The sequence below is a fragment of the Phalacrocorax aristotelis genome, chromosome 10 (assembly GCF_949628215.1).
Source record: "Phalacrocorax aristotelis chromosome 10, bGulAri2.1, whole genome shotgun sequence".
NCBI classification, from domain to species: Eukaryota; Metazoa; Chordata; class Aves; order Suliformes; family Phalacrocoracidae; genus Phalacrocorax; species Phalacrocorax aristotelis.
In genome coordinates, this window is record NC_134285.1 from 15,041,098 (window position 1) to 15,061,945 (window position 20,848).

The 20,848-nt window shown below is 34.2% G+C and overlaps 1 protein-coding gene across 14 annotated transcripts in view; it reads right to left on the bottom strand.

Moving 5' to 3' along the window:
• The window catches only part of RBFOX1 (RNA binding fox-1 homolog 1), a 1,436,581-nt gene that overhangs the window by 49,041 nt on the left and 1,366,692 nt on the right, over window positions 1–20,848 (bottom strand). For 10 of the 14 annotated variants that reach the window (XM_075105333.1, XM_075105334.1, XM_075105336.1 and 7 more), the window contains 2 exons: window positions 19,431–19,511; window positions 2,178–2,310 (listed from right to left, as the gene is read on the bottom strand). In XM_075105333.1, the coding sequence (XP_074961434.1) occupies window positions 2,178–2,310; window positions 19,431–19,511 (214 nt within the window). The remainder of the gene's footprint in view (window positions 1–2,177; window positions 2,311–19,430; window positions 19,512–20,848) is intronic. The other 4 variants (XM_075105345.1, XM_075105346.1, XM_075105342.1 and 1 more) reach the window with 1 other exon arrangement.

Below are 20,848 nucleotides of genomic sequence, written 5' to 3' on the forward strand. Positions count from 1 at the left end.
CCATCCAACCTAACTGTCAAACCATCCTGCAAAATAACTTAAGAGTGCTGACCTTTTGGAATCCAGTTCTGACTGCTGAACTTGACTGCAGTGCAAAACTTTTGTATTAAGGTACAAGAGTTTACAACGCTTCTACATCTAGCTTACTACCTAAAGATGCTGAATTGTACTCAGCAGTACAATTACATGAGAACATACGTGTATTACACTTGGAAGTTTAATTCATCCTGCTAAGTCACTGTGCTAACTAAACTATAAGAATTTACATAACACACACACAGAGCACTCACATGTGGCTCCTTAAATTAAAGCAAATTTAAGTTACTTACTCCTCTGAAAGTATTTACCAATTTTGCATATACTAACCAAAAAAGTATTCTCCAATTCAAAAACTATTTCACATAGCTGGTATGTATTCTCTTATATTACTTTATGACTTTGTATTAAACTAAGGTATTATGTTCGTGACATCATGAAACTTGTAATAACCCATGTTGTTATCTTGCTACATGTTATACACTGTGCTCAAATTTAAGAATTTATTTTTAAACTAAGTAGAGATGGAAAGAGTCCACTTTCTTTATACGCAGTACCCATTTTGTAGCTGAGATGTTCATACTGAAATTGGCTCTTGTAGGGCATTCTAAACTTGTTACCATCATTGCCATGCACAAATACCTGCACTAACTCTAAAGGAGAGTCTGGGCAGGATAACTTTGTGGGGACACCATCCTTGTCCAAGGGTAACTCAGACAATCTTGGTGTCTCTCCAGTAGTGGTAATATTGGTTTGCTTATTAAATTAATATTATTTTGCTTATTAAACTACACAAAAGACTTTAAAAAATAGAATATATGTTTACAAAATAACCTGATTCTGTGACATCATTTTTATATTCATTTTTAGAACATCTTATTCCTCTGAGGTGATAACTGTCCAATATGAAGGAATGGTCAAAGTGCCTGTCCCTGAAAAATTAGTACAATGGCTGACTGACTAGATTTACAAATTTGTCTAGAAAAATACATGCCTTTTGGCCTAACAGAACAATGTCTTCATGAGAAACTGAGGGAAATAGTGAAGGGCACCCATCTTCTACCGTAATGAAGTAGGACAGGGACATAGCACAATCTTGTGCTGCAAGCTCCCTTATAAGGGAATATCCACAGTGAGCGCAGATGAGCTGTGGAACAGGGCTTTAGTGAGGGCAGAGAGAGAGATCACCTTCATCCAAAAATTTGCAAACCCTTCTTCACCTTTTCTTAGAAAGAACTGATTGCTCTACAGAGAGGTAGTGACATATCTACCACAAATTTCTATGACAAAATACTGTTCTGGCCTGGATTCTGCCAAGTTTCCTGATTTTCGAAACTTCCTGATTCTTAATTGTTGAAAATCCTTTGACAGTGTTAGGACTTTTAAATATTGTATGCAGCATACAAAGCCTTTCTGTGTCAGCACTTACAGAGCTACAGCGAGAATTTGTTTCTTCCTTCTTTCCCTCAAAAACATACCTAAAAAAATGTACATATATCATCTGAATTTACAGAAGATTATTGAGATTCTAGAAATTATTACTATGAATTTCTCTCCTTTGTTCCTTAGTTTTCTACTTGGTTTTAGTAAATGTAGGTCACTGACAGTGAAATCTTAAGGTATTATTCAAGCAAATGTACTGAAAAACGCATGGCCCTGAGAGAAGAACCCCAAATTTCTATTGTGGTAAAGATGTCAACTGGAAAAACTAAACAAACTGCAATAATAAAAAAAAAAATAATAAAACCACCACTAAGCCTTCAGGTCCAGAGACAACTTGCAGTGGATGATTTGAAGAAAAAGCAGTAAACTTGATCCAACCTCCTTAATAACCAGATGTTTGCAATCATCAAAAATATACCTTTGGCTGAAACAATTTCTCTGTTGCAAAGCATTCAGTTTCTAAGAACATTTACATAACAATATCTGACATCTGAAATGCTTAAGGCCACCAACCATGGCAGTACAAATTACAGTCATTTTTCAATACTCCGTGCAAGGTGCACCACTTCCAGCCCTGGGATTGGTTGCATGCTGCGTTGGTTTCTGCGGTGAAACACGATCAGCATGCACCACAGTCACAAATAGTTTGTAGCCCCTGGAGATTCATGCTAATAGGTAAAAAAAGCTGATCGCCTTACCCGCCATAGGCTGGAATTGGAGGAGGGGGGGCTGCTGCACGAAACGTGTTATACACCGTGCGACCTCGGCCTCTTAGATGTGCACCTCTGTAAGCAGCAGCTGCAGTTGCAGCAGGGTAGGGAAATCCTGGCACTGTGAAGAAGACAACAAAGAAATGTGAACTATTCAGATCAATCTAGCATTTTAAAATACAGGTAATGTTTGTGCTTATGTTAAAGCTTGCCTGTAACTCAATGAGAAAGTTGCCAAATAAGTAAATTATTAATCTCTAACCAAAGGCCTCATTTTTTTTGCGCAAAATCGTGTATGCAAGCGGAAGCCAGCAAACTAGGAATTTAGATTGCAGTATCATAGGTGGCTCCGATTCTCTTAGAAGACACTATTAAAAAGAATGTTGGCTGGTTTAGCAACACTGCTAATAGCAGACTCAAGGCCTAAGGCACCCATTTCAGGCTCAAATTCATAATACAAGAGACATTTCCATCACATTATTGGATCTATCTTGAAAAGCCAGCCCTGCTTTGAGTGGGGATGACACATCAGACCTCCAGTGACCTAAATTATTCAGTGATTTTACCAATGTTACAGAGCTTTACTTTTCATCAGAAGTTGATTATTAACTGCATCTTAATTATGGACCAAGGGAAGGAAAAACAGAGCAAGGGTTTCCTCAGATTTTGGGGATGTACTTTGTTCATAACAGTACCCCTTATTTCTTCAAAGGCAAGAGTTGCATAGTTTGGAAATATCTATATGAATTCAGATAATATACAGACCAAATAGAAACAATTTAGATATAACAAAATAATTCAGATATTTTTATATTGTCATTGCAACTAAATGTAAACATTAATTGCCATTCCATGTGAGACTTAAAATATTTTAATCAGAAATTGAACAGTAATACAGTACTACTTAAAGGTTTTTTTTCCTGTAAAATGTCTGTAGAAGTTCTCTCTTCATAAACTTTTTAACTGAAAAATAAAAAAGAAACTTTCCACTTTTCTTTCTCTGCCAGTTTTTTAGCCAATACATCATGACTTCATTTCTCTGTTGTACCTATATTGCTGGCCAATGTTAGAACAGGTATGTTTGGAATTAATTAATCATTTAGACAAAAAAATAAACACCTCAAATCCAGCTCTGTTGGCACTCAGGTTAGTTCAGTTGTGCTTTGCTGTGTTGAATTTTTTTAAGTACATAAATAAAGAGATAAGAGAAATAAATATTGCTCAGCAAAGCCCTAAAAAGAAGCAAGCAAATGGAAGTAATGATGTATAAAGCAGTAAGTTTTTCAAGTCTGAAATATGAATTGATTTCAATCCACATTTGTCTTTCATCTGTTTTAGCATTAAGTTTTAAAAGACTCCTTGAATTTGAAAAAGAAAATGAAACATTCACAACTTTTAGACGTCACTGGCTGAACGCATGAAGGAAAATTCTGTAATTATAGTGACTTCTCCATTATTGCCTTACTACTGTGGCTTTGGGGCTTTGCTAAGTCCCTACTGACAAAAAGGTTATACAGTAATTCTGCAAAGATTTACATGTCTGTTATAAAACATAAAACAACCTTATGGCAATACAATTAAATTAAAACAATCTTTTAAAAAATAGAAATACCATATTTTTATTCCTTTTTCTGTAAAAAGAATGTGTCAAAATCAGAATGATGACTTACAGAACTCAATATACTGTTTATTACTTTGGAATCAACTGCATTTAAGAAGGCTTAAAGAAATAGAGTCATGGAAAGCATTATTTTTTGGGGAAAAATGAACATATATATCATATAATTGGAAATCCAGACACTCTAAGTGCTTTTGCATATGCAAGAACATTGAATATTGAACAGTATAAATATAAATATGATCCACTGCTCAGATCATGTAACTTTTGTCCTTTTCCTTTCCAAGTACAGTCTCGCATACAAATTAATACAAAGTACATATGAAAATGTGAAAGATAATTTTCAGCAGACTGAAGGTATTAGCAAACATAGTTCTACAAGTTGTGCTGTAGTCCCTCTGACAGTGGACTGTCTTCCCATACTAAACAGATACATAAAAAGTGCAGTACTCAACCTTTCATAGGTAGAAGTTAGCAATACATGAGAAAAGCAAGAGGTTTGGACATCATGGTGTCATTATTCACTTCTGTCCCTTAGAGAATGTACTTGCGAATGCCACAAGCTAGAGGCTTCCTGTCTTGTCTTAAATTAGGTGATGTGCACAACGTACATTTTAAACCGTCACTTAACTATTATCATGTATGTTACTTCTGTAAAAGAAACAATGAAATGAACTGTATACCTACACAGTAGCTCCAGTCTTACAATACAGCTTTTGCTCCTTTACAAATACAGGGTATTGGACTAGATGGAGAACTAATTAATCCAGTATGATTATCTTTGTTATCAATGTTTAGCTGCAGTCTGTCTGCATTAGAAAAATTACTCCTTTCCACCTCCTAAATGGCCATTTCTAGAAGTAAGTTTCTCCAAGAATTTGAGAGTTAATTTGTACCTTTTTCCAAAACATCAGGCAAATAAACAAATAAACAGAAATAAAAAACAAAAACCAAACAACAAAACAGTGCCGAGAAGAGTTTGCTTAAGCAAATGGAGAAAAATGGACTTGAGAGTTTGTCCAGGAATGACTGATATCTGAAATAGTGAATACCTTAAATGGTAAACCTGAAGGTTGGTATTCTGTAGTAAGCTTTCAAAATGTGTAGTCTTTAGGGACACTTTTAAACTACCAAGATTAAGAGAAATTTCTCTGATCTAAAAGTCATTGACAAAAAATTAATGAAGTGTGAAAACCTTTGAGCAGTTTGGACAACTTTTTCACTTACATGTGCATCTGTAGTTCTGTATGTGAAAACACACTTTTCACTCTCTTGCGAAAACACACTTTCACAAGAAAAACAGAAGCAACAGCAAAGAAAACCTAACCAATTCAAAAAACTCTAAGCTCAAGCAATGTAAGGTATCTAACAATGTTGTAGGCTTGCAATATGTGGTCTGGAAACTCCTGCTTTAAGGTCTGTTTCAGCAATGAATTCTTTGTAATTAACATCTACGTTTGGCAATATTTAATGCAGTTTAGTCTTCTGTCAGTGAAACACTCAGAGTCCTAAATAATATTTCTGCTGTAAAAATGTACTGTTTGAAATTAACTTACCAGTTCCTCCATACAGCCATAGATGTTACACACATGTGTAAGGAATGGACATAACTCCTGATTTTCAGAATAAATGAGTAAATATAGGTCTGATGAAAACTAACTGGAATTGTGCACAAGTTGTATGGGAGACACTGAGGATAAACCTCCGTGAAAGCATTAACTCGTACAGTGTTTGAGCATTTCTTTCCTTTGAATTGTACCACTCAACCCAGGTTTCACACAGACATTTTAAATTATATATTTTGTAATAATTAAGCATAAATATTTATCCTAGATACTCTTTAATCTTCATGGTGGTTACACCTTGGAAAAAAATACAAGAAAGGCCACTGACCTTAAATCTTTGACAACAAATGGTTCTTTACAAAGAAATGCCACTGGAAAAGCAGAGTGCCCTATCAATGCAGGAGTGAAAAATAACAGAAAATATTTTTTTAGAATTATTATTTAATTTTTAATGAGAAAGAAAGCTTTCTCTTATTAAAGAGGAGAAAAAGCTAGAAGAGAGACATAGCAGGAAGAGTCACTTAGCCCGTAAGTGTTTACCAAACCCAGAACACATAATGGAGGCTCAGCTTTCATGGCAGATACTATGACAAAACAGTGATTTCTACCATTTTCAAAGGATTTGCAACACAAATGATGTGTTAGAATGAAAAGCCTGAAGTAATTTAGCTGTTTTGCTATGCTTGCCTTGCATTATCTCCTTAATAAAATAATGAAGCATAAAATATTTATAGTAAAGCAGAACTCTAAAAAAGCTTGTAGAAGCAATTAGTAGAAGGTAGAGCAATGATTTGGAGTTCTGTCAGGAAGAGGCTAAGACATGATGGAAACTAAGCCAGAGAAACACAGACTTAAGAGTAGCATTGCAAGGTCTTATGATCAAGTGAGGTCTTACAGTAGAGTTTATATATAACAGAATTATATCCATCCCCCCAAATTTGGGTGTCAGAGTATCTGGAAACATGTCTTCTATTTCCAAGTAGTAATACTGCAGATTAAGATTAGAGGAAAAATAATCAATAAGATCATGTCACCCTAGATTTCAGTTCAGCAAAAAGAATTACACTTCAGCCCAGCTGAGAAATCAGATGGTTAACAATATGTAATAACCACAGAATTTATTTTGCTACCAAATTCTTAATATCCTTGCCCCAAAATAACCAGCAGAAGTAGCACCATTAGAGCACAGTTGAAGAACGGACTTCATAAAAACAATTTTATGAATAGAGCGCTCCCATCAGGAAGCATTAAGTGCTATTAACCAGCCCCAAAAGTAATGGACATACTAGCCAGGAGGGGTAAAGATTTTAATGACTTACAGTTTGTAGGTCAACCTTCCTTAGTGCCTCAGTGCCAAACTGCTGAAACTCAGACAGTGAAAATGCTATTAAAATGGGTTTGAAAATGTGTTTGACACTCAGCAGGGAAGCATCTGAGTCCACTCCTAAGCAAAAGTACCTTAAATTTATCAAAGTAATTTGATGACTGGAATTATTCTGACCTGTGATAGAGAAAAGGCAGATTTCTCCAACTACATATTGATGGTATGAGATGATAATAGGAGGGTAAAAACAAAAAACCAGACTTTTCTAAGGACTATATATAATCAAATATCAAGCCAAAGAAACAATTTACATTCTCATCTGATAGCCCCATTGGCTATTCAAATATGAATGAGAATACAATGGCAACAACAAAAAATCAGTTCCTACACTGGAACTGTAATTTTACTTTTTCAAATTAAAAAAGAAAAGTGAAAACAATATGCTGTGGAAATGCTTAGCATATAATTAATATAATTATGCAAAAGCATACGAATCATCTTGTATTACAGCCTAAATGATATTTTTAGGAACAATATGTTGGTAAGATTCCTCTTTTAAACTTATTTGTTCTATTTTTATATTTAAGAGGATATTTTTTTAAAAAAAATTATTATTACAATGAATATTGTCTAAGAAGTTCTCTCTTCTGGATACACTTTGTAAACATGGAAACAGTGTCAGGTTATGTCCTTCACTGAACTTCGGTTTATATCTCAAACATGAAATCTGGTCAGCAAATTGCAACATTTAAGCAAATAAAAAGGCCTTTGGAATTAACAGGATTCATGTTAGTATATCCGTAAAATTTAGGTAACTACTGATTTTATATAGAAAACGTACGAGCATGAGGAAACAAAGGGGAACTTAATCTCTGTGTTCACAGATAAAATTTAATAAAATCTTAATTTCTCCCAAAAGATGTATTATAAGCATTGCTTTTATTCATTTTTTATTAAATGAATACGACAGGTACAAATTCTAGGCACCATATCTCAGCATATACCTCAGAAAACCAAGACTGAAGTAACAATGACATAGCTTGAGTTCCCAAAAGGATGAACATAATCTGGTAAAAAATACTTAAGGGTTATATACTGTGTATTAAAGTTTTAAAGCTTGGGGATAGATGGAAGAGTAGCAGATGCAAAAAACAACAGGGGGCAGATTTTGTATCAAAGCCATAACAATATACAACCATTTTAATGGGCAATCATTCTTTGCATTTGTGCTGTGGTTTCAATTTGTATGAGTGTGCCATATGCCTCAAGACTCAAGAAAGGTGTGCCATGAAAATGGATGAACAAATCTACCTGTCATCACTCCTAATCTCTCCTTCTTCGCACAAACTATCAGGTCATCCGCCATCAAGAGTTTTCAAATGTTTTATGGTGAAAAATTTTAATATTACATCTGTTTGAATCAGTTTATAGCTAATTTATCGCAACACAGTTCAACTGTTAGGCAGGGAGACACATTTACTTTACTCCCATAGAGCAGGAAGATCCCTGTGGAAGAAACACTTCAGAAGTGCTGAACAATAAATTAAAACCAAAGAGATATAATGGGTAACATGCTGAGAAAGGCTAAGCAGAATAATCTATATGATATTATTTGAGGTTTCTGGGACAGAATCAGGAGTTTGTGCTGATGTATTCTGTGTAGTAAGTTTTCACTTCACTGTATTTGTAATAAGTAGTATTACTTGGCATTCTTTAAAAGAATTTAAAGAATTGTGTTAAAGATGATTTATGCAGATTTTGCATTTAAATACACAGTCCAAAGTACAATACAAGTGAAATTTAAGCTCTGTTACTACAGGTTTTAACATAAGAAGGCTACAAAATTATAAATACATATGGATTCTTAAAATTTCAGGGTAAAACATCTTTAGAAAGTTCACCATGTTTGAAAATAGGAAGCTGAAAATACATTTTTTCACCTACCACTTTTGTGAGGTGATTAACCCTGGGATCTAGTTACGAATTAACTGAATTTATAGGAAATATGCCATATATGTCAGATACAGTCACAACTGGTCACTTCTATTTCCTTCATTCACAGTCTATTTATTTTTTGAAACACATACTTAAAATTAGTAGAACAATCGTTGCCTTACTCTTGTACATAAATATATGTCAGTATTAAACCCTCTTGTTTAGAATGAAGAAATCTGTATTTTGGACAAACCTTTACTTATAAGACATTCTCATTTGAAATGCATTAAAAAGGAAAACAAAAATCTCTAATTAATGTACAAGTCTAATCACCATTCTCCACATGGAAGAGTAATTTTTCACTGTTCATTTGCTCAGTGTAATCTCAAAACTGACATAACAGAAAAGCAATGGCCTATAAATCTGCTCTCATTTGTTTCTTTAATATTCATATTCCATTGAACTACAGCTGCTTGTTTCTGCAGTCTATTACAACATGCAAAACTGCCGATAAAAATATTATGAAAGGCAAGATGTGTTTCTTCATGGCTTGGTGTGCCATTTATTTCGAAAAAAATAACAATAAATGACTCATGGATTGTCCCTCAGTTTGCTGCACACTGGGCGATTAGTGATTAATTACCTTGCTGCAAATTGACATGGCACAAGGAAATTGACACAGCTCTGATTAATTAACTTTTTATGTGAGACAGTTACTTACAAAACACTGCACACTCTAATTGAAACCCTTTACACAATTCTACTGCGTTAAGTTTCCAGTCAAATCCAAATTAGCACCAAATTTTACATAAATTTGGTAAAACTTTTTATAAGGTGTACTCTGATAGAGTATGTACATGTTTCTAGAAAGAGGACGGACATCTGCTTTAAGACACTCTTTTCAACTATTTCATCCGCAGACATATGAAAAAATAAGATTTTTCCATGCCAAATCACCAACATAATCAAATACACTCAAAAAACATACATTAAATATTTTAGTAAAAAGCAACCTCATATTTAATATGTTTTTTCTTATGTTAAATTGTCAGAAGATACTTAACTGTTCCAGAAAAACTTATTTGGTTTTCTTTACCTTAAATTTATTTCCAGACTTAATTGATGCTCTATTTCAAGAATGACTTGCACATACTGAATTCACATTTAGTTTTCTTTATATTTTTTTAAAGTGTATATAGAACGAATCTTTTTCTCTGCGCTCCCTTGTTTCATCTCCTATAACATACCAATAAACAAACCACCATTGTTTTCTATGTATATTGATACCATTATATGCCAGGAATTTATAACCTTGATGCCAAATCCCGGAAACTGCCTCATCTTTTTGTCTAAAATTTTTCACTGTGAGGGTGACTGAGTTCAGGTATCCAGATACGCTGTGGAGTCTCCATCCTTAGAGATATTCAAAAGCTGTTTGGACTGAGTCCTGAGCAGCCTGCTCGAGGTTACGCTGCTTGAGCAGGGCAGGTAGACAAGGTGCCCTCCAGAGGTTCCTTCTAACCTCAGCCATTCTGAGATTTGGCCATGTGGTGATTCTGTGATTATCAGAAATTCTCATATATCTCATCCTTCTTTTACTGGACTGTATATGCAGCCACCTGAATCCCTCAGATATCGAGGGATTCTTTCCTAACACGCAGAAAAAATGGGTGATGTGGAGGGATAGAAAAGAACAGATAAGATGATTGAGATTTTTTTTGTAAAGCTATATAATTACACCAACCTACAATCCTGCATAAAAAAAGCACTATAATTGGTGGTCAAATTACTTATGGTGCACTTAATAACAAAATATGAGTACTGCATGGTTGATATTACAAAGAATACAAGTAATTGATGTGGAAAGAACTGTTGACTTTTCACAAATGAAATGACTAGCAAACAAGAAAAAGCTCAGCAGGTAAAACAAACAACAAAGTAACTAGGCTATAAAGGAAAAGAAACAGTAGCGATCAGAGAAGCCACATCTGATCTTAAATTAAAGAACAACCTTCAAATATAGATGATCAAACTGATCAATAACTTGTCTTGTGTTCCTTGTTGTTGGGTATCTACAAGTTCCAAGCAAATGGTAAAATTCCCTGGTGTCTAGCTAAACACTGTTCCTGAGACAAAGTAAAAAAGACATGGTTGTGGAAAACTAGATGAAGAGTAGCACTACTCTAAAGAGATGACAAAATTTAGTACTTTAAATATTTATGAAAGTCAATTATGTGGTTACAAAAAGTTCTGGCTGGATGACACAAGGATTACTAAAACTCAACAGAATTATTAAACTGTGAAAAAGAACATTGTCAGAATGTTGTTGGGTTGGGAACAATTTAGGCAGGAAGTGATTGAGGAAAAAGCAGCTACTAACCTAATCCAAGCCATAATGGAAAAAGACTGTCAAAACAAAGAATTGCACATGCAAAGAGTCATATAGATATTAAATATATTAATTCATCAAAAGTATTTACTAATTGTGAAATTGAGGTTGAAGAATTTTGCTGTATACAACATGGTTTTAAGAGCCATGATTTAATAACCACTGTCACACAATGCAAGGAAGAGTGACACTGAAGTAAGTCTTTATTCAAAACCAAATCTTACAGGCTAAGCTGAAAACCACAAAATTAACAATTTAATATCTCACAGAGAGTATGAATTGATATGTATGGTCAGCTGTGTGTGCCTGCCTACTAAAAAGGAGTAACATGGCTTCCAGAATGCAAAGCTTAGGAAACATAAGAAGCCTGCATCTAGGACCCTACACAAAGGATCTTATGTACAATAACATCATAGATCATGATGCAAAAAAATACTAAATGCAATTCTCACTCTTTAGCTGCATACCAAGAGGAGAAAGTCCAAACAATCCTATTGTCCTAACTCATAGGTTAGTCACGAGTACTGCCAGTGGCCAAGTGCCATATCTCCATTAACAGGAAAGCACATAAGATACGTGAGATATCCAATTGCCCTTGGTCAAACGTGACTTTTATTATCTGAACTAAAGGGCAAAGATACTTTTCTCAATTAATTATTAAAAATGTCCTGCACACCTTTCCAGTCATCTCCCATTACCCAGGTGTAGGATGGTGTATGAGTTAAAAGAACAGTCAGTGGCACACAATTCGAGATATATCTATCTTTATCTTAAGTGTCAGACACACTGTACCATCGCTAAACAGATTAACAGAATAATGAGTATAAACAGCAAGGCATTTAAAAACAGATTTGCAGAAGTGAAATGAAACCCATTTTTACAGATTCCGGACAGCTATGATACATTTTACTGATGTCTTATTAGTCACCATTTAAAATACTGATAGACAGTATAGAAGGACAATATAAAATAGTTACAGAAGGATAATAAATAGTAATACAGAACACAAAGATGCTGTAAGAATTTCAGGCAGTGCTACCAAAAAAAACCAAAAAGAGGTTCATTTTACAGTTTAAAAAAGCTGATACTTAAATCAAGGTTATAACATAATATGTATGAATATAATCTAATTCAATTTTTTAATTTTGTATTACCTTTATAGCTATCTTACTTAGAAGTCAGTGGAGTTATCCTGCATTCAGATTTGTGTAACTTTGTTCAAAGCATGGTCCAATCCAATGGGCCAAAACTGTTTAAAAACCTTCTAAAGACATTCCAACAAGAGATGACATCAATAGTTTTCTCTGGAAGTGATGCATGATTTTTCAACCTTTTAAACTTCTATACATGGAGGAAAAAAATCATGGAAAACGATTAGTAAACTTCCCTTCCTGCTTATTATTGATATCTTCTTTATTTAAACTTTCATGTAAACCCACTGTATTTTAACATACAGAAAAGGAAAGGCACTTTTAACATTATTCCTGGGTTACAAGAAGATGATTCTCTTCAATTTATAAATAAAGGCAATTAATTAAATCAGGAAGCACATTATAAGATAGTTTGACTCCTAAATGTTCAGTAATGAGGTTTTTGCAACCTGGAAATGATATGCATGATTGGTCTACTCAAATGTATGGACATTTCCCTTTGGGCAGGATTTTTGTATTGTTTCATTCATGAATCTCAGTCCTGCAATGGTCAAATCGGCTTGATCACAGAACTCCTTTGCGGGGTTACTCTACTTTTTTTTCTGTGAAGCAATAAAAAGCAGTCAAAACCACAAACATGTTAATACAATCTACTAATATATATTTCCACTGTGATTAAGTGACCTGCCATTCCATTTTAGTTTAAGAGAAAACAGACCTATTAAAAATTTAGTTTGCAGACAACTTTTACATTTCATTTGCAATTACTGCAAAATAGGCAAATTATTTATACCATATGAATACTCATTTTTTAAACTGTTCCTGACCCACATACCAATTCAAAATGGCAAGCTTACTAAACAGGCACTCACTTACCAATAACAGTAAAATCACAACAAATAAATTAATAAAAACTACAGCAATAAAATCTGAAAAAAATGTTATCACTGATGTCATTACAATGAAGTATATGTCCGTTTGGATTGAGTATGGTCTTACATACAAAACCCAGAAAGGTAAATACTAAATACCAGGAGCACCTATGCTTCAGTTGCTTGGAGTGTCAGGTCAATCCTGTCAGAAGACTGTCACCATTAGAATATAATTTTCAGGTAATTAATTATGTACAACAGATTAAACTGACAAAATCAACTGAATCAAGGTTTATAAACTGAATGTTTCCACTAAGGATTCTGCTTAGAATAGCACTTTAAATCACCTTTTGAAAATTTATATTTCCCCCATGTAATCACCTTGGTATTGGAAATATTGCAGAACGTAATATAAATGTCAGAGGTTTTACTCCGATCCATTAGTAATGTCACAGAAAAATAAAACTTGGAATGTCTTCACAAGAAATATGAAAAAGTTTCATACAGCATTTTTTAGGTAGTTTACTATTATTCCTTAGCCAAGTAATGTACTTCTAAGCAAGGATATTCAACAGATATTGAATAGACAGGCTTTACTTAATTTTCATTTCTGTAGCACAGTAAGCCCTCAAACAGACTAAATTCTACTATTGGATGTGTTATTTTTACTTAGCATTTGTGACTTTCCTGATTTATTCCATGCATATCAACAAAGTCCTGAACTATCCTCCACCTGTGAATCAAAACAAAACACCCACAGGAAAAAAAATCTTTTTAAAAGAGTACATGTCTCTTTCACACATAAGTGTTCATAAGTTTTTAGTAGAGAACATACATAAAAAGCAAAATTCTCATATCATGTAATTAATGCTTAAAGCTTCTGCTATAGATTTTCCTTCTCTCCTGGAAATTTAGCATCAGTAGGATTATTAGGATAATTCAGGAACATTTCTGATACCTGCTCTGAAGTAATGGAATGTATTTTCCTGAGTTCCTTTAAAAGAACTTAAGCAGTAAAAATATTTGTCAAAAATATTACAGGACCAAAGGTTTCTGGCAAATTTTCTGAAAGAACTGCCTTCCCACCTTTCAAAAACATCTCATCTTTGCCTTGTTGTTTTCCAGTTGCTCATAAACTAAAATCCCAGGGCAACATAGTTTATTGATTTAATATCTGCTTGACGCAAAGCAAAAGTATTCTCTCGTGAGTGCTTATCTGTCATATGTACTTCTGTGAAAAGAATATAAAGACAAATAAGATGTTCTAGAGCATATCATGGGATTATGAACTTGGCACTGACTGGATTCTGCTTAAAAATAGTTGAAATGATAAATACTAAAAATATCTACACTGATATTTTGAGGATGGTAATTTAAAAAGAATTGGGTTATAAATATTTTAATTATAAAGGTTATATACTATTTTAGTATGAATAGAGAATGAACACTCAAGTTCACAAATAGGACAGGCAAAATGAGAGGAAAAAATATTTCTAACTGAAACAGTTAAAACAGTAAGAACTTATTCTAATGATACAATGGACTGTGAACTTACTTTGTATTAATTAAACTCAATGTAATGGCATTTCCTGTATTGAAATGAATAAGCAGTGATGTGGAAATTAATTTAAACCATTAGGTTAATTACAGAAACTGATGGAAGTTTTATCAGACAATTACAATTAAAGAACATTAACACTGTGGGACAGATTTATAAGCATTTGTACCACCTCAATCATTTGTGGTGAATTTCACTAGGAATTCTTACAAAATTGTAATCAATATATCAATTAGAAAATGAGCCATCAACTTCATTTGCCTGTATGATAAAATAAAATAAACTAATATCTGATTTCTGCATTTTCATATTTTTCCTTCTTTTAATCCTACCACTTCATTGCAGTATGAAAGGTTTATTTTTTAATTAAAAAAATGAAAACTTATGGAAAAAGAGGATGTATATCTTGGAGCTGGTAAACATGCTTACTGAAGATGAAACAACCCTAACATTTAGCAAATGTAAGCCAAAATTGTCATGGGTTTTAAATGTACTCACTGCACTTATGGCAAAATTCTCTTCTATGGGCATGCAAAACATTTGGGAAATATGGGCACTCATCCGCACATCATTCTGAACAAAGGCATATAGCAATTTACTATTACACAGCAGGAAGACAAGAGACAACAAACATAACCTGAAAGAAGAGAGGTTGCCACTGTTAGGACATTCTAACATTGGAACAGATGACCCAGAAAGGTTGTGCAGTCTCTGTCCTTAAAGGTGCCCAGGGCAACCTGGACTTTCCAGCCTGAATTATTCTATGATTCTATGATTCTATGACTTCATGTCTTCCTTTCCCATGTTTTGGTTCTCATTAACTTCTATTTTATTCACGTTCTCAGGCACTTCTACATTATAGAAAAAATGGGGAAAATAGGCACTAACCAGTTTTTAAAAGTCCTTGCATAAATTCAGATTAGCATTTTTCCTTTTTTTTTTTTTAACCATACACACCCAGCTATATTACTGTCTTTGTAGATCAGTGATCATAGAATCATAGAATCATTAAGGTTGGAAAAGACCTGTAGGATCAAGTCCAACTGTCAACCCAACACCAACCATGTCTCCTAAACCATGCCCTGAAGTGCCATGTCTACTCATCTTTTAAATACCTCTTAGGACGGTGACTCCACCACCTCTCTGGGCAGCCTGTTCCAATGCCTGACCACTCTCTCAATAAAGAAATTCTTCCTAATACCCAATCTAAACCTCCCCTGATGCAGCCTGAAGCCGTTTTCTCTTGTTCTACAGACATTCAGTGACAGAGCTTTTTTCTTCTTTTGAATCTTCCTTTTGTCCAACAGGGTCTTAATTTCCATGGATCTTACTCTCAAGTGGCTCCGATTTAGAAAAGTTCAAAAATTTTTCTTGACACATTTCTTATTTCAAAGTAGATACAAATTTCTTCAGGATTAAAAAATTTCCTGTGGAAGCAACTAGTCTAAAGAAGTGGGGGCAAAAAGAGACTGTCAGTTACATGCAGCCAAACTCTTTGATTGTTTCAGTGAGATATCATGGGCCTCCAGGAAGCTTCCAGTGAACGCTCGCTTACTCACTGGAACTTAGAGCGCTCTATCTTTACTTCCTGGATATATCTCCTTCCAATACTTGTCTACATTCTGCATTAGCATAATGATGATGGATTTAACTGAAATCAGTTGTATTAGTTCTGTCCTCAAGATGTCAATGCCATGGGAATCTACAGCAGCCAAGATGAGAGCATGAGCTTCCTTATTTAGGTTGTGTCAGTAAGGTAAAAGCTGTCCCACCAAGGGATGTGAACACATTTGCCTGCTGAAACTACGTTTTTTTCATAACAAATTATCTATTCCCAGAATAGATGTGCAAATGAAAAACTGATCCAGGTCCCATCTTCTCCTTCAGCATAAGAGAACAGATGAGGCATGAGAGACTATTGCTACTGATTTGTTCCACTGCTCGCAGAAGAAACAGCTCATTTCTTTCTGTATTATGTGAAGGACCAAAAGTGACAGAAGGAAGCAGAGCCATGTTTCCATCTCCTGACATATTCAGAGGTGTAACTAATCACTGTACTGGGGAATGTACAATGTGATACATAAAATATATCCTGTGGAAAAAAAAACATCAGAAGGGAAAAAGTAGCTCCAAGAAATCCACTCTTCTTTCTGGCTAGCAAAAAACCCAAGGTTAAAGCATTCAGAGTCATCAGATACTACTAGTGACAAACACAATTGAAAGTCAAAAAGTTAAGTGAGAAATAAAGCTAGCCAAATTAAGAAAAATATATTTTACAACCATGTTTCAGTACTTCATTCCTTACGGAATACAACTCGGGATCCAAATACAAAGAATCAATTTAAAAACAATAACATTTCTAAAAATGGGGACTATCCTTTTCCAAATATCTGAAAATTCCTAAATGCCATTAGCATTTAATTAACTCCAAACCTCTCAGACAGCTTTAAAAATCTCAGCTGACTCTTCCCCTTCTGTTAAAACAATTACAAATTTAAAACCTCTTAATTCTTAAATTGAAAGCTGTTCTGAAATATTACACTGTTACAATACTAGCCGTAACAGAACAAATGATTAACAAATTATTCAAAGATGTAGGCTGCAATATTGTTGTCTACATGGAATGATAATAGAAAAAGTATTAGTCTCCTAGATTTCAATGTTGGCTTATCAGTTATCATAAAAATACCTGGATATGAATATACATCCAAATATACATCCAAAATATATGGATATACATCCATATGTATTATATGGATATACATCCGTAAAAAACAGAATATAGAAGATCTTTAAAATAATAAAAGAAATAAAATTATACAAAAATTGAGCTTCATTTCTATTCACTTCTTACTAGAATTCCCTATAGAAATGGAAATATTTTACATCTTTATTGAAAGTTTTGTAATAAGGAGAAATAAAAAACCCTAATTACAATCATTAGTAATTGTAGTAATTTTATATTATTAGGAGTTGTGACCCTGTGGGGGAAACAGCATTTTGGCAAGATGAAATACTACACATAATAAAAGAAAAATCATGACTTGCAGACACACAGATTCAACAAAAGTGTAATAATTTCTACTGCAAGGACTAGTAGCAATCTCTGTTATGAAACTGTGTATTACACATTGCCCAGTGGGAGGCAGATAGGCAAAGTCTGTTTACTTATATATTTGGCATAATTGAAAACAAACAGGTGTTTGTTAGGATATCATTATTCCAGGGGCACCACTGCAAAATAAGTTTTTTCAAACGGATTGGCTCCTGAGACATAATGGAAACAGTGAAGTGTAGAGCTTAGCTAGCTATGCAATGACTATCTAGGGATTTAATAATTGTGGAAATACTGTATGATGTAAACAGCATCCCCAGAAATAAATTTCCTAGGATAGAACTCAGTGAGACAATAGGAGCAACAGGGTAAACTTAAGGAAGATTTTATTTAGAGTAATTTCCAGAAAATAAAAAACAAACACTGACCCCACTCCTCCAGAAGAAGCTCCCTAACAGTGAGATGAATGAAATGTTTGGATAATTTTCTAAGAAAATAATTTTAGTCAAAGATTGGTATTCCAGTCAAAAAGAAATAGTGCACTAAAAATGTCCTATAGGGAACACTGATTTAGACAGTAAGTATTTAATCTCTATGTTACTACAAGGATGAAAAAACCCTCACTGCTTGGGAAAGGTGACAGAGTACAAAATATTCATAGAGCATCTGGAAGCAAATGCAGATTTAATTGATAATTTCAGTTCAAATTTAAAACATTTCATATATTTTGTTATTTCAGTATGTATTTGTAGACTCCCAATTTGAAAGTGCACCCCGTATTTATACTGTAAAAGCAGCAGCTCTAGGGATGATATTCATAGCCTCTGACGTAAGAGAGCTACATGACTGTAGGGATGATCACTATGGAACTCGTTTGTCCTTATTCCTAGTTTTACTTAATAAAAGGAATTATTTTAGTAGTCTAGATAAGCTTTAAAAGAGCAGAATTGCATTCTAAAGTGACTACAATCTTCACAAAGAGCACATCCGATAACGTTGTTAAGTCAGACAACATAAAATATTTTCTTTACAGATGACTGCTAAGAACACATAGCAAATGTTGCTGCTCACCCTAGTTCAGCAGGCAGCAATTATTACTATTTCATTTGGCTAGAGGCTGCTTCATCTGACTAGATTTCAGAATGGGCATCAGTGGGACCACCAATATGATCTAAAACACTCACAGAAGAATCAGTTCCACTTCTGCTGCAGAATTTTACAGGAGACATTGCTACTCCAAAATGGTAGATGGCAGCTTCTATTGTTTCACCTTGTCTTTGCTATTGTTATTAGGGCAGCTTTTTATAATTCAAAACACACATTAGCACACAGTGTTTTTCGTTTTGTAAAAAGAGACTTCTATTTTCTTCCTGACACAATCAAATGGTGGCATGATATGAGAATTTTTGTTTATTAAATCAAAGTTGTGACCAGGAAGGAAAAAGAAACAGAACATCTTCTACACAAAATGCAGAGTGCGCAACAGTACTGGATTCCAAAAAATGTCAGTGCTACTGTAGAACTTTTGACCGTTTCTGTAGAACAGTGCAACATAAGCGGTCTCTTTTTTTAAAATAAAATATATTTTTACTTTGAGGATAAAGATGTAACTGAAAACACTGAATTATCTGTTGACATTACTTACACACATTTATAAATACCATATTTACAGGAGCTATTGGGAAAGTTTACAGTTTTAGGGGCTTAATCCACATTAATGTGCTTTTGTCACAAAACAAAACAAAAAAAAAAAAGAGCCATAACACTAGCTTACTTGTGGATGTGTATACTAGTGAACTGGGGGCACTGTACACGGGAGATCCCTCCTGGTTTGCCTGGCACAGCAGCACCCTGCCTACAAGAAAGAGAGAGAGAGTGGTATCTGGTTTTGGAACACTCAGACTAAACCTCAATTTTTATCTCAAAACAGAAATAAAGTCATAACCAGAGCAGTCAGTGAAGCAGGGGCAATTTTTGTCCTTTGACTTCAAAGCAGAAAGAGCCCCAGTAAACATGTACAATTTTACATTTGAAAAAGCAAAACACAGACATCCCCCAAAATACACCCTTTGTATCACATGGGGAAGCTGGTGCATGCCCTGAGCATTTGCAGCACACACCAGTCCCTCACCCAGCTGCTCTCTCTCCCTCTCTGAATCAGCAGCTGCCTGCTTAGCTCTGCTGTTAACAGAAGCAATCAACCCACCCACACCACCCAGCTACTAACTTCTCACCTCCCTAACTTTGGCTGAAGTGAGAGGCTACTCAAGCAAACACAGCAGATAAATCAGATGGCAAAGGTCCCATATACAGACATTAGGCCAAGGATGATCTCAGTCATATCGCTTAAATTAACACCGGTGCAAGTGAAATTGGCATATTACTAACACATGTGAGGACTTCAGTATTTTTAGCTCAGATGAGAAATACATAGACATAAGATACTTTCCAGTATATAAACTGGATTCACGATTAAGAACAAAACCAAATAAAGGAAATCAAGCCGCATTTTTAAAAAGAAAAGTAAAAGTAATAACCAAATCAATTTAAAAGAACAGTTTTGCAATTCATGTTCGTTTTGAACAATGACAGAAGTTTAGGCTTATTTTCTTTTTTTAAAAAAACGAACTTAAATAAGATGCCTTACTATTTCAACATCTTAAAATTTTTAGCAGTCTTAGATGAATACAGAGTGAACATTGATTAGAAGCAGAAACAACTATAGTTTCACACCAGGACAAAAAATTTTGCATGTCTGGAATACAGTCCACCAGGAAGAACAGGAGGTGACACATCCGTTTTGCAGATATATGCTTATATATCTGTATACACAACACATACAAAATTATACATACACTGACATACTTCAAGCTGTTGGGATTTATGAATCATGCAATTTCAAAAATATTAAAATTACATGAAGATTTGTGAGATTTTAGAAGTTGTGTATTGACTTATAAGCAATGTAACTCAGAACTGAGTCAAGTATGTTTGGAAGGATTACAAGATTAATTACAAATAGTAGGCCTGTTTTCTGTATAGTATTATAAGAGTAATTCTCAACTTACATTCAGTTACCAGACCAGAGTTCTTTCAAAAAATATTTGAACAATTTTTTCTGTCATTAACCAGTTCTTTGGTTATTGCTTGTAGATGTCAGTTGAAGTAGAAATACAGGAAATACTGAAGGAA